Raw genomic sequence first — 23373 nt, 5'->3', positions numbered from 1 at the left:
TACTGTCATTATACCGTATAGTCTGTCAGAATATAATGCTGACTTTATAAATGAATATTTTCACATGTGGGTCTGTCACCTTATTAGTCAATTTAAACTACTGCTTACAAACAACTGTTAGCACACTGAGCAGCAGCCTCTGTTGTTTCGCTGTGGTATCGAATTTGGTATTGAGAACCATAAAATTTCATTGGTATGGGTACTGACGACCAAAATTCTGGTATCGTGACATCCCTATTTTTGTCACTATTTTCTTTCATTTTACAGACTGATCAATTAATCTGCAATGAAAATACTCATTAGCCTAATGTGGATAGTACAAAGAACAGGTGCAAGCACAATAACTGGGCCAATTTAGGAGAATACACTCACAAGATATACTCAGATTAGGGAAGATATTTTCCAGTCTATGCAGTTTCACAATATATTTTGGGCTGCCTCAAACACTGCCATGATGCTGTAAGATCTTTTAAACATCATGACTCAAAGTGAATCCAAAATATGAGTTAAAATGAACTCTCTCTAATGCCTCTCTGAGCTACATTCCTCTTCCGCTCTTAGTGGAAGATAAGCTGTGACTCAATGAGCTACGGTGCACTCCACTTCAGCGGCCAACAGAATTCACCCTCATTCAGGCAATTTAGTGTGAGTGCCCCTCAGCATCTGCCTCAGCTGTGCACCACACAACAAAAGCCCAGGGAGGTGGAGAGCTTAGCGTCTGTGGCCCATCATGCCATGCTGTGTACTCCTGTAATGAGTCAGTATTTAAAAGGCTGAAAACAAGGCCAGAAGAAGATGCAGACATTGTGCTGGTAGGGACACTTAAAATATAGGGGAAAAAAATAATAGGACGGATATTATTGTGGTTTATTAAATCATTCTGACAATTCTGTGAACACAAAATCCAGGACAAGCATGTCTTGTCAACTTTGAGAGACAGGTAAGGGCTGATGAGAAATAATAATTATGCCAAAAACCTTAGTTTGATTTTCATCCAACTTAGGGCTCCAGTAGAGCTGTACAACCTGTGCAAGGACTGAGAGAGAGCAGCCTGTCACCATGTCTAAAAGAGACATGCATAATCAGTGAAATGGAAAGATTCTTGGAGGCTGAATTCTGGGGACTGTGCAAAGATTTTTTATTTTCGGCTCAAATCCTGTGTGGCAACTACATACAAGAATAGGGAGTCTGTGTGGCATGAACAATGACTGAAATGTTAACATCTCTGTGAACACAATGAATCACCACAGTCTGTCGCAAAATAACACTCATTCTTCCAGATTAATCATTACAGTGGTTCTCCGGTGGCTTCCCTGTTAGTGCTAGTCACGACACACTCCCATGGAAAAACCCACAAAACAACTACCCTGCTTGCTACTAGCAAGAAAGCCATTAAGGTTTATCAGAATATAATACACTAATGCTGTGCTAACTGGGCAGAATTTCATGCATCTCTAATTATTATTTTAACAACAAAGAGGCAAAAAAAGGGAGACAGGGAGGGCAGGAGGGCACGAGGGAGGGAGCCACAATGACCACTCAGCCACAAGCTGCCTGGGACTACACAGAACCCCGAAGCCTGGCACATGCACACAGCTCTCTCTGTGTGTCCATTCAGAAGGCAGACAAGCTGGGACGAGCCGGATAAGCCTGCCTGTGACTCCACCAGGAAGAGGATCAATAGGAGGGAATGCACCATTTCAGATACAGCCAGACAGAGCCAGGGGCAGGGCAGAGAGGCAGAGCAGCACTTGAGTACTCATTATGTTGTGTAGGATGACACAGTGTGCACAGCCACTTCTGGAGTCATCTATGAATGGAGGAAGACGATGCAGACCCATTAGAGATTAGGGCAGACCACACGGTAATTGGATTAAAGCACTAATGAAAATAAAAACCGACATGAGCATGTCTTTATCAAGGTTACAGAGCTGAGGAAGATAATTGTGTGAACACGTTGACAGCAGACAGAGAAACCGGTCGACAGAAGCCCGAACCTATCTCATGACCAGAGAAATCTTGGACAATTTTCACCATGGTTATTTCTTTTCCCTCGCTTGCTGGCATGGAAACAGTTGGCTGCAGTTGAGCATTTGGATATCACCCACCAGTAGTCAATCAGATACTGATGTCCCGCCTCCCATACTAACTGAGTCTGAAATTAACACCTGCCAAGTATGAAATGCCAGTAAAATTTGTCTTTGCCAGTAAATAAACAAGGGTCACCCACCACAACGGCCAAGATGATGATGCCTCAGCTGGTCTTTTCCTGTCCTCAGATTATGTCCCCACTGACCACCGTACACTTTCTCAATCCACGAGCCAATCAAATCAAAGCAAAACCGTGGCTGTGAATCAAGCAGGCTTCAGATTAACTGCCTCTTTTGCTGGCTCAACAAAAAAACTGCTTAACGGTTATTTCTCAGTTGTTTATCCAAACTAACCCTGGTTTGAAGATAAGCACATACAAAGAACTTGAATGATACATACAGAAAGAAAAGACCAAGACACAGAAAATATCTAATGTACAAGTGAGTAACCAAGTTTGAAATCAAAGCTTCTATCTGCTCGTCTCTTCACTGAATTTTTCACAATGCTCCTCACTTCATTTAGAAGATGAAACAGCACTGAAAACAAGTTGTGTTACAGCTCAGAGTCTCGTCAAACAAATGGATTGTAAAACAATAAAACAGCAACACTGAGAGGTACTGTGGAAAGTGACTGCCTTTGCATGATCCATGAAACTCTATCTAATAATGGTGAACTTTCAACCATTTTTAGTGCTCATTTAGTATTGATATCACCTTGCTAAGTAAAAGACAAATTTATGCCTATTAAGCTTTTCTGATGTTTTATCTTGTTTTGTCGATGTGGACTTTAAAGAAAAACATTCATTCAGTTTTGCTCTGTGTATGACACAATTTACCGTTTTATTTTTTATATATTTTCTCTGCTGCTAGTTTAAAAGAGTATTTAGTGAAGCACACATCATGCCTAGCTGTGCACTGATAATATTAATTTAATCAACTGTAATTTCAAAAGAACAAAATAATAAATCTGTTTATTGTGCACAAGTAGCCAGGTTCCCTGAACAAGATAACCTAATTCGACCTCACAGACTGAGGAATGTGCTGCATTTTTGCTCCATAATGTTCCCTATCTATATGCATAGGATCCTTTGCCGTCTAACTAACCAGACAACTGCCACAGAAATGCCTTCAGTTCAATTCATCTTTCTCATGCATCTCCCTGCTGGAAAATCAGTCTCTTGCATATCAGAATAAAACCCTTTGATCATAACACAAGAGTCATCTATGCTCCACTTAGGAGCTCATTTGTTTTATCCTATTTAAAATTAGTTATACTTTACTCCATGGGGGAATTTATCCTCTCAATGTGACCCATCCTATCTATTTAGGAGGATTGGGAAAACACAATACAGTGCCTGGGGACCAGCTGCAGTTCTGAGACCAGCACCTTGTTCAGGGGCAATAGCAGGAGTATCCCAGTAACTAAATCCATAGAGACACTGGCAGAACATGAAAAAATGAAAACCACATTCACATATAGAAAACTCTAAGAGAATGTAGTTGACTGCATTTGTAGCTTGAAATAAAACTCATAGCTTTATGGTCTTAAAAGCTGTCAAAAATCAAATTCTAGATTTTCCAAATCTATCACTTTCACAGCATGTTGCTTTTAATATTTATTCTCAAGGCTGTGCTCTAAATTCTTGTCTCAGACTATTTACAATGAAGACCTTCAATAAAAAAAGTTTCTAGGCTTTCTGACAAGGGCAAGCTTGGTCCTCCAGTCGCACATCCATGTTATTCAAGGCCATCCCTGATATACCTCATTAATCCATGCCACATCTAATTGTGCTAAGCCATAACAGCCAGCCATTTGCATTCTTAAGCAACAGTGCTATGCTCTTCCAAACTTTTTTCACTTGCCAACTAATTAGAGGTGCTTTTGACAAGCTAGATGTGGATGGTTAACACCAGTCAAGTTTTTTTTTTTGACACTGAGGGCTCACTTGTGACCTATGTAGCATATTGATAATATTCAGATTGGCGCATCTGAGACATATTTGTGATTATTAGACTCTTTTAAAGATAGACCGGTATGTGTGGTGTACTGTATACCACACAGTGGTTAAATGTGATCACTTCCCTTTTCCGCCCCGTGCAAAATAGCAATACAGTAAGATACTAATAGTTTTACAAGATGCATTGAGCGAAAGGCAGAGAAATACACTTGACAAGTGAAAATTTATCAATGCGTGACCATACAGACACCTCAAGATGCACAAACCAATGGCCAATTTAGCAATTACCATTTAGAGTCTATGAATTGTGGAGAGAGAAACCTCAGCAACCAAAGGAAACCTTGGTAGGTGGGCTGCCAAGGTGTTTAAAAAAACATGCTACATACTGTAACTGAGGCTTGAGAAGGATAAGGTTTAGGCAGAAGGGCAGGTAAGATAAGTCATAAACAGTCAACCTTAAGAAGTAGTTTGCTTTGTGTTAATTTTCAGTCAGCCATAATACAAATGCTGTGATTTAATCATTTAACACTTTTGGTGAGACTCATACTTTAACCAGAGCAATGACTGAAAACAACCGATTACCACACCTGCTAAGCAAATCTGCTCATGTTTACTGTTGGCACATAATATTAAGTGTTCCTCTCTCTACAAATCTAGTGCACATTCAAGAAATACTTAGTATTGAAATCCACTGCATTTGATCATACCACATGTAACCTGCTTGAAAGAACAACAAAAACACTGTTTAGGTTTCATTAAAAGCACTAATTGTGAAGCTGGATCCTGCATTCCCTTCATGTTCCTGATATAGCTGTCAGTGCAAAAGAGCAAGGAAAGCCCAAGGTTGTGTTTTGCATTCTCTGAGACAGACTGACTAGGCGTGGTCCGTCTTCACAACGGCTCCACTGAGGGCGACAGATGGCACACAGGCACCTTATGACACAACATGAGCTTCCACACACACACACACACCTTATTGGCCAATCAGAGGCTGGACTGTAAAAATAGACACTGGGACAGGGCTAGCCTCCAGAGAGTAGACTATTCTATTCCTCAGGGTTAGAATCTCCGGAGACATCCACAGAGAGGGAAGACTATCGCCATTAATCTAGGCACTTAAAAACAGGGTTGGGATGAATTAGAGTGAGGTAATGCCTTTTTCCTGATTTTATGCCTGCTCATTATACGTATAATACGTGCTAGTTTCAGCTAAGTGGCCTAGACTGATTTCATTACCGTCGGACATGGATTCGAGGGTCATGTATACCTTTAATGGTTTTTCCAGTGTTATACCTTGAGAGCAGAAAATAAGGTTTAACATGGAGTAAGGTACACATACTACTGATATGCATTATACGTTTGCACAAAATCACTGCATTGGCCATGATTTGTTATTGATAGTTATTGATGTACCTCATTTGTTTGACCTTCAAATGATAATGAGTCAAGCCACCCGATTACTACAGATCCCTTCATTAAATTCAGTCTGAGGTAGAGCCAAGGCAGTATATGCTGCACATGTGAGCTGCAGTTCATTGAATGTTCTGTTGCAAATCCTGTGGGCTGCACTACTGATAAATTTGTCAGGAGCAAAAAAAAACAGAAATTCAAGTCTTCAGAGGAAGTCGGTTTAAGTCATTTTTAAAACTCAAGCCATCCTTTATTTAAACTGGGGGGGTGTGCATTCAGTGGAAGTTTTCATTTTGACATATGTGTCGTCTGTGCACATCGTCTGCCACAAACTTCTAAAGAATTTATACCAAAAACAACATAAACTAGCACTATCATGTAAGTAGAGCTTCAACAATAAGTCAAATAATCAATTACAGTGTTTGTGATATGATATTTTTCCACTGGAGGAGGGGGGGTTGCAGTGGTACACCCGATGGCCAGTCTGGCTGTGAAGGGTTATGTTATACCTGGCATGCTGCTGCAAGTCGATCAGCATAAAATCTATCAGCAACTACTGTGATTAGTGATTAATCATTTCAATGAATTTTCAAGCAAAAACAGTTTCTGGTTTCAGCTTCCCAAATGATTTTCCAGAAGATTTGTCGATTCCTTTTTCATATTTGATAGTAAACTGAGTATATTAATGTTCTGGACAAGCAAAATAAAGACATCACCATGGCATCTGATAAATTGTGAATGACATTGTTTTAACATTTCATAAACAAAACAATTTAGCAAGTAAATAATCATAAGTATCTGTTAGTTGCAGCCTTATATCTAAGGGATGTCACACCGGACAGTATATTACATAGAGACTAAATGCAATGGGGATATATGAAAAAATATTTATCAATCTGATTCTGAATTCTGGATTTAAATTTTTGACATGGTCAGGTAACATTTTTAAAATTAAAATTATTCAGTGGTCTTTGATCAGACACACTACTGCTCCACCTGAATATATTTCTCTGAGGGACACAGGAACATCTAGCCTAGTCTGTATTCAGATTTCTGAAATGGTTTGACCATGATATGACAGCCCCTGACGTTAATGTTTTTCTACACTTTTTTTTTTTTTTTTTTCAAAACTTGCAAGTGTAATGACAGTTTTAAAACTACTATTATATTCAATTAAACCACCAAATTCCATTTGCAGCAAGTGTGGAGTGTCCTTTAGGAGGTCATATGTGCAATGTCTCTGTGAAAACACATTATGTCATCACTCCTCCAATTTCATGTCTAACACAGGAAATTTATTAGTAGTGGCTGTACTTTTTTCATGCTTACCAGTCTGTGGATAGTACTTTGCAGGTATTAGTGTACTGATGACAATAGAAACATAGTTACAGACTATCACAGCTGCACATAAACAAACTAACATGAAAATTTTGCAATTATTCAGTGTTAAGTGCACTCCGCATGACTTTCACCTCTCTGCGTTTGCCAGTTGTTTTAGGGCAGCATCTCTCCTCTGGTTATTTAAACAAGATCTCTTTGAGACACTAGCAAACCAACCACAGTTGCCTCAGTTCACAGCATCCAAGTGCTGTGGGAAAACATGTCACCCCATCATTGAATAAATATCTAGAACCCAAGGCAATACAGCAGCTCCAAGATGGAGCCCTCCAATCATGATGTCTCATGTTGCAAAAGGATTTCAACACTGCATTCCTCTAAGCTAATTTTCTAATTAAGTTCTGTGAGAAAATTAGCTTGCAAACAGAGTTGCATACTTTGCATAACATATTACAATTCCATGTTGTGGACAGATACTTTGGATCCTGCAGTCTAACTTATGCTTATTTTGTACATTACATGATATGATGGTAGCTCTGCTATGTTAAATGAGTTCCTTGTTTAGGAATACAAATCAACCCCAAAACAGTGACATCTTATATCTTATGGTCTAATGAGTATAAACCTGCTGGTGTTGGATTTGTTGTGTCTACATTGACAGGAACTATAGGACATTTACAGTGGCCTCAGAAACTATTCAGATTGATTATTGCACACTTGATTGCGTTGGAGATTAGAGATTGTAGATAGAAAGAGAAAACAGTTTTTTTTTTTTAATTTTTGCAAATGTTTTAATCTGTATTAAATTAAATCTCTAATTTACAAAGTATTCAGTCCCTTAATTCAATTACATTACTTTAATTACTGCTTCAAGTCTACTTGCTTAAGTCTCTACAAGCTTTGCACACCTGGATTTGGGCAGTTTATCCCATTATTTCTGGCAGATCCTCTCAAGCTCCATCAGATTGGATGGGAAGCCTCTGTGAACTGCCATCTTCAGGTCTCTCCACAGACAGGCTTTGGCTGAGCCACTCAGGGGCAGTCAGAGACTTGTCCAGAAGCCACACCAGCATCTTCTTGGCTGTATGCTTTGGGTCACTGTTGTGCTGAAAAGTGAACCCCCAGTCTCAGGTCATGTGCATTCATTCTTGAGCAGGTTTTCTTTAAGGATGTCTCTGTATTGGCTGCATTCACCAATCCCTCAGTTCTGACTAGTCCCCCTGTCCCTGCTGCTGAGAAGCCCCGCCAATAGCTTGATGCTGCCACCCCCATGCTTCACTGTAGGGATGGTATTAGCCAGCTGATGAGCAATGGCCAAAGATCTATCCCTTGCCAAAAAATGTTATCATGGAGGTCCATAGAGAGCTCCTTGGACTTCATAGCTTGGATTTTGTCCTGACATGCAGTGTGTATTGTGGGAACTTACACAGCTGTGTGCCTTTCTAATCTATGTCAAAAGAATTAAATTTACCACAGGTGGAGTCCAGTCAAGTTGTACATCAGCAAAGGGTCTGAATATTTTTGTGAATGAGAGTTTCACAGTTTGTGAATTTTTGATACATTTTCAAACATTTTGTCACTTTACCAGTATGGCTTATTGAATATAAAAGATCAGCTATTATAGCAATTTTATACATTTAAAAGTAAAAACACAGCACAATTAAGTGTGTAAAAAGTGAAGGGGGCCTGAACACTTTCCGAGGCCAGTATATCAAACAACCACTGGTTCAGCTACAACAAGTTCAAAATCAACAGGAATAACAAAAACTATTATAAGTAGTTTTTAACATGACCAGCCATCTCAGTCCTTTCTAGCTAATTAAACACCCAGGAGGTACCACACATCACAGTAACAGTATAAGAAGAATTCCAGTGATTGCACAGACGTCTCCAGACAATGCACGCAAATACAGTGCAAACGATTCTGGTAGATAAGAAGTTAAAAAAACTATTCTAAATAGTATCACAACCTAATACTCAAACTTAAACTGCTCAGCCTCCCCATTATATCATGACACCACAGACCCTGTGTGAGAACATTTTCCAATATGGCATAGTAAGTCAGACGAATGCTATGAATACCATAACAGCTGATGTCAAACACCCATAAAGCTCCAGCACGGTGGCTTACATCCACATCTGAAACACCGCTCTGACCCCGTTCAGTCAAAATGTGTTTTAACTGTGTGTTACCGTAGCCACTCAGGCAGAGAAAGCACCAATGTGCTGTCATAAGGTAGAAAACAGCTCTTCACAGGCATATCCCCTCTCCCTACTAATGGTGGTTGTTGTGAAGGAATCTCCAGTGGGAGTAGCTACACAAGTCACCAGTATGCCATTGAGAATACATTGGATGATTACTGTTTGGTAACAGCATACATGCAGCACATTCACTGATTTTTTTTTTTTTAGATCAACATGAATTGTATTTTGAATAATGGTCCACTAAAAAAGAATGAAAGGATTACTTTACAAAACGTGTTTTGTTTTTACGCAAAACCTCCCTATGCTCCAAAATGTCTCAGGCTTAAAAAAGACTAAATACTAAAAACAAGCTGTGAGGAATATGATGTAAGCACCCTGTCAGCCTAGGGTTTAGTTGAGTAAATTCTAAAACCTATCTTGAACTGCTTCAGACTGCAGCTTCATAACAATCAGTAAATACTTGTTGGTATTTAAAACACTCGCAGAACAATGGCAGTATCTTTAGAGGGCAGTAATTCTCAATGGTGCTGTGCAGCCATTTTCAAACATTTTAAAGGGTGCATAGATACCCTGTCTCTACACTGGCCTTGTCACTATGACTGGTGATGTGAGATAGTTTCATTTGCTTCAGATGGCCTGTCATCCGCCTTTGCACTCAATGGCATCCATGGAAAAGATGCACAAAGGGGTTCATGACACATCCGGCTTCTGCTGGCAAAGAGAGCAAGACAGCTTTCAGGCAGTGGAAGTCAATGAGTCATACTGAGAGGAGATCCTTCAAGGAGGGGCATGAGAGACATGGTAAAAAAGATCAAGACAGACAAGCAGACAAGATGCCAAACATGCAGAGCACACACGAAAAAGTTAGAAAAGATGGCACTGCAGGATATAAAACATTTTGTTTGGATATTTCATTTTCAGTCTGCTCATCTGGGTTGATCTTACACCATGGTGTGTTTAAGTCAGATCTGTAACCTTGCACTTCTTTTGTTCTTCATTCTCTTTTATGTTCTCACTCTCCGACGCTTACTATCTTAACTGGGCACAGTTTTCAATAAGATTTCAGCAATCAATAATTATAGGCAGTACTTGTATCAATACCAGCAGAAATACCAACACTGTCTCTAAATACTGAAATCCAAAGGATGTCTGCAAGTTTCAATCTTATGACCAGGCTATTCAATCAAATATGAGATTTGCCATATCAGCTGTCTCTGGGGTGAAGAATTCTTCTCTAACTCATCTTCTGCTCTTTATCTACATCTAGTACTTTGTGATCAATTTAGATTAAATACAGGAAAACAATGGGGGGTAATGGCTTTTACTTGTAATAAGCAGTGTAGTTCATTCAACGTGTGTTGATGATATTTAGCAGTTCTGTAAGAATCATAATATTCATTAATGAGGATCACCATTTTTTGCAGTAACTATGCTACTTTATTATAACATTACATCAATGGCCTAATACTACACAAATATTACAAACAGTGCTATGATGACTTTTGTACTGTGTAATGTTAGTAATGTAATTAGTAATTAGTAATGTTCAAAACAGCAACTGCCAATTGCTGATTTACAGTCAAGTTTCATGAGTTATGAATCTCAATCATCACTTCTATTTTTGACTATTTGAGTACCACATCATTTTAAGATCATAAGTATTATAGTTACAGGCCAGTGGATGAATAAACTTTTAAGATAATCATCATTTCATTGTGATAGGAATATATTCTGTTCACACTTATTAAAACACTTGAAAAATATGTAGCACTAGGTATTCCTATTCTCTAAGAAAGCAGTAGCTTTCTCTTTCTGTTATAGTGCAGCCACTTAATAATTCATTAGTCATCTGTTCAGTCAGCCAAATTTGGTACATAGAGCTTTGCACATTTATAAATTCAAACATGTAATAAATTATGCAATTGTATATGTTTATTTTTGTTAGATTTTTCTCACTTTTCTCCTCCATATTGCATGTCCAATTTCATATGCTGTAGTGTCCTTGTCGGTATCTGCAGGCCACAGACCGATGTGCATCACTGGCAGGGCATAATGTATGGAAGGTTTACACTACCACCCCAGTTCCACCTCCACTGGACTAACCAGTAGGTTCTGTTGGTGTGGTGACAAAGAAATCAATCCTCCCTGGGTCCCAGTCATCAGTATCTTTCTTACATTGAGCCTTAATCTAAATGTTCTGTATTGACTATCATAAATATTATCCTTGGCTCTCACAGTTTTTAAAAGGTAACGTTGATGCAGTAATAGATGGTTAAAAGGGATGTTTTACAGCCTGGATTTAGATTTACAGTTGGCCAACATCTTTGTCAGCTACTGAAGCCAGATTTGGCAAGATGGTGGAGCTGGAGGGGAGCTAAGGTGAATTGAGCATGCAGTGCGACAGCCTGAGAGATCTGTCAATCAAAACTAAGACACCTTCACAAGTCATTATATCACAGAGTGACACAGAAAACACCCACCTCTTGGTCAATACCCAAAGCTTGTAACCAAAGGTGAGAGCTGACCTGTAAACTCCACAGAGTTTGACAGCTTTGCTTTGAATCACAGTTCAGTGAAGCCAAGATTACAACACGCCAATGTCACCAAACACTGCGCCTTTATCTCTGTGTCTATGGGTATCGTACACAGTAAAGGTGACAAGTCAAACCATGTCGGAGTCCAATGCCAACACTGACTGTTTTTGACTTTATGCCAAGAATGCCACAGAGATTGAGGTTACAAGGTATGAATGACTTGAAATAGCCCCCTAATATTTCTTCTTCCACAAAGAGTCACAGGGAAGGCTCATATGTGGTCAGTTACACCTGCATGATGTGGGCATAATTACACCCTTTCATTACACTATTATGCACAGTCCAATTTTCAATGACAGGTTTATTATTATGCATAAAATTAGTGTTAAAAATTAGTGTTGATAAACCAGCCTGCACATCAACAAAGTAAAAATTGTGTGTTTTAGTGATTGGTTTTGAGGAATGCAAATACTGTTAATAACTTAATAACCAGCATACATATAAGTTTGCATCACAGCTCTTGAAATGTTTTTTTTAAGATAGGCCCATCAAGCTGCTACGGCAACACAGTGTACAGTAAGCTAGTTGAACTAGTTGTAAGCTTGCTGATACTGAACATAATTCTGTGCCAAAGCCTATCTTTTCAATCTGTAGTGGATGTGCTGTTGTCAGGCATTATGATCTTTGGATCTTTGACAGATGTATAGTAGACTGTGTGAACTGATCAGGACAGCAACTTTTTACTTGTATGAATAAGAGAAATAGCAAATGGAGTTTAAAAGACAAAACCCCAAAAAGAAAAATAGGCGTGCCACATAAGGTCAATCAGAAAACAGCTTTTCCAGACACAGGAATAGCAAAACCTTGTAACCCTTTAATCATGAGTCAGTGAGTCAAAAATTGACCAACTTTTGCACAAAAAGGTGAAACTGAAATTCATCAATTGGCTGGAGCTAACTTCCAGCACCTTTCAATCAGGTTTCAAGAAGGACTAAACAGTGTAATTACATGGTAGCCAGAAAACATCCCTGAAGTGGTGGTGGTGTACCGGTTCAAGGACACTGTTACGGAGTCCAACAATATCAAAACAGCCTTCAGCATTTCAGAACAAATCTCATCCACCCCCACCACCCTGCCACTGAGGAGTAAACTGTAGTACTCCAGTGACCTCTGACTCAGAGATGGACTCTAATCCCTTTGAATCTTCCAGCTGCACTTCCTGTCTAGTGTGTGTGTGTGTGTGTGTGTGTGTGTGTGTGTGTGTGTGTGTGTGTGTGTGTGTGTGTGTGTGTGTGTGTGTGTGTGTGTGTGTGTGTGCGTGCTTGTGCATGTGTGTGCGTGCTTGTGCATGTGTGTGTGTATGTGTAGGGTTCAGGAATTCTGCTAAGTGGTAGGTTCAGCTCTCAATGAGATTGTCAAGTAATATTGTCAATCCAGCGCCCTCAATGAAAACACCTTAAAATTAGACGTTTTAACTTCACAAAATTCCTTCCATGCCCAGGCTGCAGTGGTTACATCTGATTGGTTGAGGTGTCTGTGTGTGAAAAAGGACGGTGGGATCTGTGGTACATGTGTGGTAGTGTGAATCTCTGTGTGACACTCCCTCCTGGCAAAGCTACTCTGTTGGGGAAAAAAAACGATTGTATTATTATAATAATATAATACATACACCTCAGTTTCAAGGAAAGTGGCTGTCAAAATGGTGAAAAAGAGAAAATACATGAAAAAAAAAGTTTATGTCATAATGCCATCTGTTACAAGGGCATTAACAAGAGCAGTATTTCTCCACGTACTGCAGAGAGCAAGTACTACACAGGCAAATGTTGGTAAGAGATGGTGTAATGCCCTTGCCATTACTCATTCATTATTCATTGGGATCAATGACCACAGGCCTCCATCAGCTGTTCAGATAGAAGAGGTCAAAGTGGATTACAACATCTCAGACTGAATTGTCTCAAAATTACCACCCCGGTGTAATGTTCAGATGTGAATACCAAAAATCCAAAAAATACCACAAACAGCTCATTATTAGAAGTTAAATTGCAAAGCAATAGGAGTCAAAAAATGACTACAGCAATTCTGATCAATTAGAAAGATCTTTGAAAATGTTCCTTATTTAACATACTATGGAAACAGTTCATCTTGATACAAAATGAGGTGCCATATTGCCGTGTAGGTTCCTTTCTATCTTTGGACATGTCTATTGCATAATTTTAGATTACTCTGCTTGAATGAGGATGAAATGAGGTTAATTCCCATCTCCTGTGATATCACTTTCTAAATTTTCTTTTCCTTCTAGTCCTCTAAAAATCCTAATACTGAGACATGTACCCATAAAATATGATCAACTTGAGAATAATGTGACGGTTCACTGATCCCTGTAGCTGTAGGCTAATAAATTTATAAAAGAGTGATTATTACATATTATCTTTTCATGAGTAGGCAAATTTCCTCTGAATAAAGAGCGTTTGAATTGAGAGTTAACAGTTAAATGTGCAAGATTACATGAAAAATACTCAAATGTGCTGCTCTCCACAGCTATGCCTCAGAACAGACAAAACTTGTCACATGTAAAATTGTTAAATGGGTTAAAATGTACTTGACAACTGTTAAAATACTTCTACAGGCTGCCCAAGTATAGCCTATCTGTGGGAATCACTGACATCATTTCAAAGTGGATCCTGCACACTGAATGGATCAGCTATAGCTGCTACTGCTCCCCTGGAGAGTGTCTTCTTACTGTGATCTAATTAGAGATTAAAAATATCATCTTTTTTCCTGAATGAGCATCACTTCACTTCTTTAATGACGGGATTTTTTTCATAATAATATTAATGCATGCCATGTCTTTGTGTGATACAGTGGTATCTCCAAGTTGCCAGGCAATGACTAAGCCATAGAGAAGTGTAATGTTAGAGAAGGTGACACACTATGGTGACTGCATAAAAAGAAAGCCTGAGGCATGGCAATCCAAATTTTCCCTGCTCTGTGCATGGTAAATGCATCCTATAGTGTTTCAATAATGAATGCACCATGATGTGCATGGATGCATGAGAAGACATGCACACTGCTTCCCTTCACACTACATAAAAGAAGTTGAGAGCTAAATCCTAGCCAACAGCATATTGCTTTATTATGGTAAGATGAGACGTGCACTCATTTTCTTACATCGGACATACTGTAAGCTCTCTTTCAGGAGTTTGAGTTGAGAAGACTTATCTATATACTTTCTAAATTGAGACATAATTCCTCCCAGCATGGATAGTGACATGATTGTAAGCTCATTTCCTCTTTCAGGGGCCACATGGCAAGGCTGTGATGACTTAGTTTGGGTCACAAGAGTCCTGCCTTTCCCTGCTTCTCTCACTGCCAAATAAGACATGGAGAGGCACAGAGAGGGTGCCAGGAGGTGCTCTCAGTTTATAACAGCCTAAGCAAAAGGGGAAATCAGCCTTTATTTGTAAGTGAATAGCCTAGTGAAAAAAGGTGATACATTTTGCCAAGTGCACTGAGCATTTACACAGCTGAAGGTGACTGGTTAGAGGAAATCAGAATGGGAAAGAAAACAGCCGCATTTAAATGGCTCAAAGTTGTTTTTACCATTGTCAAGAGGAGCTGGCAGCCTGTCCAATCGACCAAGTGCTAAAACCCAACTGCCAAACTGTTTACAAACAGGTAATTGTCACATCTACTGCATAAAGCATTACTTGAGCGCTTCACACATACAACAACAACAGTGTTTCAAGTATAGTCTTGCTATTCCTTGCAGATTATTGACACGTTACAAAACTTTCACAAAATCTGCAACACCCAGTCGCAGGTTCCTTTTGTTCCACAGAGCTAAAGCTTCAAAGCAGAGAGAAGCCATTTTATGCCTAAAGGTTTGCCAATCTACAGTTACATGTCCACAGGGATCTTGCATTCACAGCACTGCCCTCTTTTTTTTCTAATTTGATGAATGACAAGGACATAGTGTTCTAATTTCCCTGATAGCTCTGAGATTATGTTGTTGAAATTGAGAGAAGCAGGAATAGTATGAAGTTTGTAGCGTTACAATCTTTAGCTAAAAAGCAATGTGTCTGAAGAAGGTTTTCAGTACGTACGCACAGTAGTAACAAGATACACAACGGGCTTGTCTCCCAGGCCTCTCTGTTTAACCTGTTTCACACTCTTAAATTAAACTTGATTAACACTAATCCCTGATATAATAACTCAGATCTCACAGGAATGACATTAAGGACACTCCCACCACAGAATCTAATCACTGAAAAAACTACTCAGCCCAAAGCCTGTGCCTCTTCTGTGAGCAAACCCTTAGGAAAGTATGTTTATGTTCCTCCCACAGTGCTTCACGGGGTCACGTGAACGTGTAATGTCATCTTTTTAGCGTCCTTAGGCAATGCATCTCCTCTCAACTCTCTCAGACCTGGATCTGTCTGATCCACTCCCATCACCAAAGAGTCAAGTAGTACTGGCTGGAACAAAACCACAGCCTGCCTTGCTTCTCCTTCCTAATAGTGGAAGAAAACCGTTAGCATCTGTGATATTTAAAAAAAATGAAGTGCAAAAGATATGAGAGCTTTAAAAATGAGTCCACAGTCTGATTTGTAGGGAACGGACATTTCACTGGTTTCATGGTTACGATAACATATGAATCTGTTGAAATTACTAGTCTGAATAGATAAAAGACCTAGGGCATGTGTGGCTGACAGTTGTTTCACAAAAATTATCTGCCTATCCAGTAGTTGTATTTTTCCATGATCTTTTCCATCCTGAAACAAATTCTGGTTCAAAAAAAGTCCTCTAAAGCTTAGCTGTAGCTTGTAGGGAGGCACTGTGTTCTTGGCAGGTTTAGTTATTTGATAAGACAAAACAAAATGAAAAAAAATGAAAATACAGGTGAAAACATATGGTCTTAGCCCTTTACCTACTGTGGTGGGATTTCACTAATGGATTTCCTCCAAAATTCATTGTCTGATTTTAACACAATTTTGCAGAGTACTGCTTGACACTCGAAGTCGAAGATCAGTTTGGTTTATCAAGGTTTGCAGTTTCACACTGGAGTAATTACTCCTGGTTCCTTCTTCAACAAACTTGGTTTCTATGGTGGTTTGAACAGAATGCTGAAATAATTCTTGCACAACTGGTCCAATATAGCACATTGTAGCAGTCCTGTGGCATACTAAGCCACCATCATATGTTATGCTCAAAAGGTGAATGATTGACTGGATTGAGGTTTTGATGCTTTTCTCTGCTTCATATAATTGGAAATGGAACACCCTCAGGTTTTGGTGCTAGTTGCAAAAAGTAGCAATTTGCAGGAATCAGCTCATGCAGATAGATATTGTGGCAGGCATTTTTCAAAACTTTCAGTAATTTTAGAGACTAAATGATCAATCCACGGGCCAAGAAAAGAATACAAAGATTATTCTCAGAATAAAAAGAAACATTAGCTGCAGCATTAACCATTTTCACTGTTGCCTCTCTGCAAGGTATGGCCTGATATTACGTGTTTCATTAGGCCACGGACAAACCGTAAAGGTCTCTGAACTCAATCAAGCTATGTATTTCTGTAAACTGATTGGCTGTGGTCATGCAGGAGAATGAAGGCTAACTGTATCTTTTTGAAGAAAGAGAGGTCTGCTGTTGAATTTGCAGCCATTGCTTTTGGCAATGATGATTTCTGTCCTCATAAGGCTAAGTCAAATGTAAAAAAGTCTGGCGCTTCTGATAGTCGGCCTGCAGTCAGCTGTGCTTCCATCTTGCTTTGTAAATGGAGCAGCACGGAGCTACGTCATCATTTCCACATGATCTGACTGATGATGTAACACAGGCTAAGTGAAACAATCCTACTGTAAACTAGAGCCACATTTTCCTGTTCAAAAGAGCCATATGGCGGGATGCAGAGTTGCAATTCTGACAGCAGTCCCACAGGTTGGGGACATTCAGAACTCATCTCTTATCTTGCCCAGCTTTGCTTCACTTCTCTCGCTTTGATTTCTGGAGGCTATATTTCATTTTCACAGAATAGCAGTCTTGAAATTATTCCATATTCCAGTTATCAGTTTGAAAAGGATCAATTAATAATTATGTCAAGAGGCTCAACAGGCCCATTGAGCATGCAGCCAGCAGAGAGGAAATATAAGAAAAAAGATGGTTAATCCCTCCCCAATGTCAGTTCAGTCATAAATACTGCAACCATGCCATATAATCATCTATTCAAAGATTTGGATTTTCTTTGACTTCAATCAACTGCTCAAGGATAAAAAGTGACATTTGAAAATACTTTTTCTGACATTTGTGTTGAGCATTACAAACTCTACAACAAATATATTCAATAAAGGAAACAAACATTAATACAAAACATTTTAATTATAGCTTCAGTGTTGCCACTTGAGTTGTGTGAGAAAGTCATCAGTCTGTTAAAGGTAGTCTACATTATGCAAGATCAGAATGGAGATGACTCAACAACACAAATACACTGAATATGGATGTTAACTGACAGTGCGATAAATTGTGAAATGAGAATTGAGAACCATGCAGTGTTATCTCTAACGCTACATTGTCCACTTTCTATTGCACATAATTGTACATTTAAGGTAATGCTTGCCAGCTTGTCATTTTGGATTAAAGCCAAAACCAAACCCCAAATTCCATTCTTCCTTTCTTAATTATGTTGTACAATAGAGTTAAAGCGATTAGTCAGCTAGGCTGGTACATCTACCAAAATTTGTTTATCACAAATAAGGCTGAAATTTAACAAGAAATTGAAGTACAGAAATGCAAAATGGTGAAACGGTCTCTAAGTTATATAGTTTACAGTTCATAGTGATATTCAATCATAATTCTTCAAAAGAACAAAACAAGTGATCCCAGAAATATCACTATCAACCTTAGCAATCTATCATTAATGGTTAAAGTGCAAAACTGGTTAATAACTGTATTAGATCCATCATTTGGAATGTCTCTATATAACTGTTGTATAAATTTCTAACAAGAGCACTAACTACACAAAAACTTAAAAGATTTTCTCTGTCAAACAGAATTTTTGAGGCATGTAGCTGCTTATTTCTTCTCTTATTTGCTTATTATTTATTCTCTCCTTTTTTTCCGATCTCATCTAACATTTCCATTAAATTAACGGCTTTTCTCCAGTTATTCACAAGTAGCTTACAGATTCCTTACTGTAAGCTATGGTAGATACATGACAAAATAAGCAGTACAAATGTGTCAAACACATTCAAATATGCTTACATTCAATTATGGCATAGGAGAGCATTCTTCAAATATATATATTTCTACATAAAATACTCCCATACACCCAGGAGAAATTAAAATTGCATTACCATTACAATGCAGTGAGGACTCCACTCCCACTGCGTTTTCCTCTCCTGCCTGAGGAACACCCCTGCACATACCGGATTGTACATAAAGGATTAAAAGGCTATCCCACGAAAACCCTGAGCCTGAGTGTAGCTAAGAGTACTACTCCAACCATAAGCCCCTCACATGTCAAATTACTGGTTTTAATCACACAAAAAAATGGGCGTGCAAGGGTTATTTAAAAATGTAATTTGACACAAAACTCCCTCAAATAGACTTACATAACAACACATTTTACCAACTTAGTGGATCTCATTTCAAAGCCTTTATCGTGGCATCAGATTACATAACAGATGATTCAGAGTAGCAGTTGTGCTTGCTATGCATCAGTGTGCCAGAAAGTCCAAATAAACCAACACTGTCCCTGAGAGACCTTTGATGTATTTTATTTTAAGCAAGCCATTGTCTATGACCCCTCCTCAATGCCACCATCACACCTGTGCACACTGTCAGGTGCAATTCAAAATGCCACGTGTTTTATTTTGCACAATGTACCTTTAACTGAGAGACCGTGACTCAACCCAGAAGGCTGTGTGTGTGTGTGTGTGTGTGTGCGTGTGTGTGTGTGTGTGTGTGTGTGTGTGTGTGTGTGTGTGCATTGAGGTGTGTGTCTACAAATACAGAGGGAGCCCAGCATCACTCCCCATCAACAACCAACACGTCCCATCCAAGCACAGACCAACGGCACAACACGACCACAAATGGAGAACAATGTAACCCCCATGCCACATTTCCATTGGTACATTATCTACATCCGTACTAATACAATTTTAAAGCCTGTTCTTCTTGTGCATCATATTTTATTTAATGCACAATAACGCTAAGTCAGCGTACAGGCTGGTCACGCAAAGAGCAGTGTTATGTAGTGTGTGTCCAGAGACAACGGTCCCCTAACACATTAGCAGAGAGATGTCTTTACTTAAACAACACATCACTCAGCTCGCCAGTAAGCTAATTAGCAGCAGTCGCAGTACCGTTACCGTTGCACCTGCTAAACAGAGTGCCTACGGGCGGAGGAAGAGGGAAGACCAGGAGACGAGTGGATGCCTGCGGTCCTGACCAATATTAAAAGGGTGAAAATGGATGGGAAATTCATAGAGGAACGGAAGCATAAAACAGTTCTAGCTTAAAAGCGTAAAGTTCGAGTTAAATGTAAGATTTCCTTACCTGTACAGCCCACAAGAAGCAAGGCTAAAAAAATATCCCTTGACTGGACCATCGCAACTCCCGAGTAACGTGAACGTTAAACGGCGAAGCTTACGTTTAATCTCCGCTCGGTCCCTACGGTGTTGCCCCTGGGTTTCCTGCCTCTCTTAGCAACTGTTCATCCTAATCTATATATCTCAGCTGGTTGGTGATAAGTGTCAGTAGCAGCGTCGTTGATGACAGGCAGTGGTCAGAGATTAGCGGTGATGAGCGCCAGTGCACTGTTCAAAGTCTGACTGACAAGCGGAGCCTTCTCACACACGTGAATTAATCCGCACCAGCGGAATAAAGGACCTCCTGTTAAATAGTGCGCAGGTCTCAAAGGAGACCAGTGTAGTGGGGAAACCCCTGTCATGATCATAAACATCCAAATTATACAGTTCGTATTAAGTATGATATATATTAGGGTTATTAAAATTGTCTCAAAAATAATAAAGCAAACAAAAAGATGATGAAAGGATGGACATTTTACATAGGCCGCTTGTGTCTCTTTGTGGTCCTTTTGCGTCTACTTGTGGTCGTTTCACATCTCTCTGTTGTGGTTTTGCATCATTTTGTTGATGCTTCGCATCTCTCTATGGTCGTATCGCCGTTTTGTGTCTTTTTTGGGGTTTTCATCTCAAGCTGTTCTGCATCCCTTTCTGGCCGTTTTGCATCTCTTTGGCTGTTTTGTGTTTCTTTGAAGTCATCTTGTATCTCTTTGGTAATTGTTGTCTCTTTGTGGTCATTTTGTGTTTCTTTGCAAATATCTTGCATCTCTTTGTTGTCGTTTTATCTTTTCATTGTTGTTTGATTGACTTTCTAACAAGAAATATTAACAACCCCTTCAAACATGAGGCTCTGGCTCAGGGCCCCCTGACCCTTGGGGCCTGTGGGCCTGTGCCCAGCAGGTCCCTTCAGTAATCCATCCATGCCTCCAAGCTCACAAAAGACATCCATTTAAAGCTATCCTTTCTGTAACAAAATGTCGTTTTGATATGGTTTAAGCTGTTAAGACCACATAAAGGGACAATCTGGCTCTAGTAATACAGTGAATGTACAAATACATGTGAAGAAAAAGCACCCTTCATGAGTTTTTCATTTAGATTCAATAAATTTTTATAGATCAGTTATACACAATTAATAAGCACCACTTTTGGGTTGCCAGTAGAGCTAAAATTATTAGTCAGTTAATTGATTTGTTAGCAACTGTGTTGATAACTAATTCATAATTACAGGAATTTTGTACAATTTCCCAGTTCCTGGTTGTCATTTGTGGGGATTTGATGCTTTTCTTAGTCTTAATAATAAACCGAATATCTTTCAATTTTGACCATTGGCCAGGCAAAACAAGCATTTTGATCACATAATGACATTAATCAGCAGCATAATTGATAATTAAAGTAATTGTTGGTCAGCCCTGCTTGCTGGGGTGTAAAAACTCCCTTTGAATGAAACTATAACCACCTTCCTTTTGGAAAAGGGCTGCAGGGAATCTGCAAATTCATTCATTTAAAGCTTTTAAGTTTGTAAGCATTTAATGTTGGATTACCAACATTTATAACTGTGTTATTACCAAATATAAAAAGGGATTAATTTACAACCTGGCAACACAAAGTATGCTCTTATTAACTGTTTATAACTCATCTACTAAGCTTTAGTAAGTTATTTTTTAATCATTAAGTTACCTGTTAGTTACAACTTAACAACCCCGTGATAATCAGGGTCATATAGCCAGGATTTTGTTTTTTTGTTTTGTTGTTTCTTTTAAATTACTTTCTCATCTGCATCTTCCAGTGTGTTGATTTTTTAAAATCCTTTGTCTGTACTTGATACTTGATATGAATTTCAAGCCAAAGATGAACTACATAATAATGCAGTTTAATTTGTAATTTATAACAAAATAAGAGTCCAACATCTGAAAAAACATGCAAAGAACATCAAAAACGACAGTCATCACTTTTACATACTTCTGTAAAGCCCTGCTGTGAGTCAAATACTCCCCTGACCCCCACCCCACTGTCCCACCCTATCAATGACCAAAGAGAGCCTTATGCAACACACTTTATTCAGGCTTTAAAGTGAATGGTACCTGAGACAGCAGATATGCAAGGGTGCTGTTTGCTCGCACAGCAGGGAGGAACCATTGCATTTGGCATCCTGTGCGAGCGGTTTGCCTTTGATTTGCACTGTTGGCCAGCAGAGTGATGCAATGGGCCAAAATTTAATAAATCCAAATCAATCTGTGGGCTGGCTAAAAATGTATTGTGGTCAAATCGTGCACATTTGCTGCAACCCATCCCTCTACACTGATTCCTTCCAAACATACCACCACAGGGAGTGTGACCCCAAAAATGTTTACGGATATTTCTCTTTTAACCATCCATTTACTAAGAAATAACTAGACTAAGCAGGGGGGGCAGGCAGAGACGTAAGCCGCCATGGGGGAAAAGGATGGAAGTTTGATTGGCGTTTGTGCCTCAGCATCACAGATAGGAAAAGTATGACTCAGCTGATGACTCATATAAATGCACTCTGAATATACTGTAGTGTTTTATTCAGTGTGCATTGAAGTTGAAAAGCTGATGTAGCTTGTTCTTATTTTTAGGTTATCTTGTTAGTGTTCACTAACGTCTGAATTTCCAAGAAATTTTCAATCTGTTTCTTTTAAAAGGATGAAAATGAGGATAAATGCTCAAGTAATTATTTATGGTTGTGAAATCTCACAGGTCCAGTCAGCCAAATTCCTTGGTTTTAATTAATGAAAAGCTTAACTGGAGAAACAGTTTTCAATTAGTCTGCAGAAAACTGACAAAAGTATATCAAACGAAAAATCAGTCCAGCAGTTTTACAGTGTTGTGTTTTGAACTTTGTGGTGCAGTCTTATTTATATTACTTTCATCTTCTGTGTGACAGTATAGCTTGAACTGCCGCATGACCTAATCATCTTCATGAAAAAGTACTTTTGTAGAAAAAAATTGTACTTATATTTCCCCCTATGAGCCATCAACTCAACTTGTGTTAAACTGAATATGTCCATTTGTGACAAAGCTGACATAGCATGCTCTTTCATCCACTCACATCACCCAGAATCCTTTTCAAAACCTTGCCAAAATCTATTTCTCATGTTCAAACACACACAGTAGCAGCAGTGGTTGTAGTAGTACATGTGCAATGCTGATAAATTTAATCTCCATGTGTTTCATCCTCCTCAATTTGGTCCAGAGAATATTAAGGGAAACGATCATTTTACAAACACGTACAATTCTC

The 23373-nt window shown here is 39.0% G+C and overlaps 1 protein-coding gene across 6 annotated transcripts in view; it reads right to left on the bottom strand.

The window, feature by feature from the left end:
* Positions 1–20367, bottom strand: part of ncam1b (neural cell adhesion molecule 1b) — a 74775-nt gene extending 54408 nt beyond the window's left edge. For 2 of the 6 annotated variants that reach the window (XM_056373681.1, XM_056373683.1), the window contains exon 1: positions 20086–20366. In XM_056373681.1, the coding sequence (XP_056229656.1) occupies positions 20086–20137 (52 nt within the window). In that variant the 5' untranslated portion in view covers positions 20138–20366. Of the gene's footprint in view, positions 1–20085 lie in introns of all 6 variants that reach the window. The other 4 variants (XM_056373684.1, XM_056373686.1, XM_056373682.1 and 1 more) reach the window with 3 other exon arrangements.
* Positions 20368–23373: the final 3006 nt, after the last annotated feature.

Source organism: Seriola aureovittata, chromosome 4 (assembly GCF_021018895.1).
Source record: "Seriola aureovittata isolate HTS-2021-v1 ecotype China chromosome 4, ASM2101889v1, whole genome shotgun sequence".
Taxonomy (NCBI): Eukaryota; Metazoa; Chordata; class Actinopteri; order Carangiformes; family Carangidae; genus Seriola; species Seriola aureovittata.
This window is presented reverse-complemented; position numbering and strand designations above follow the sequence as displayed.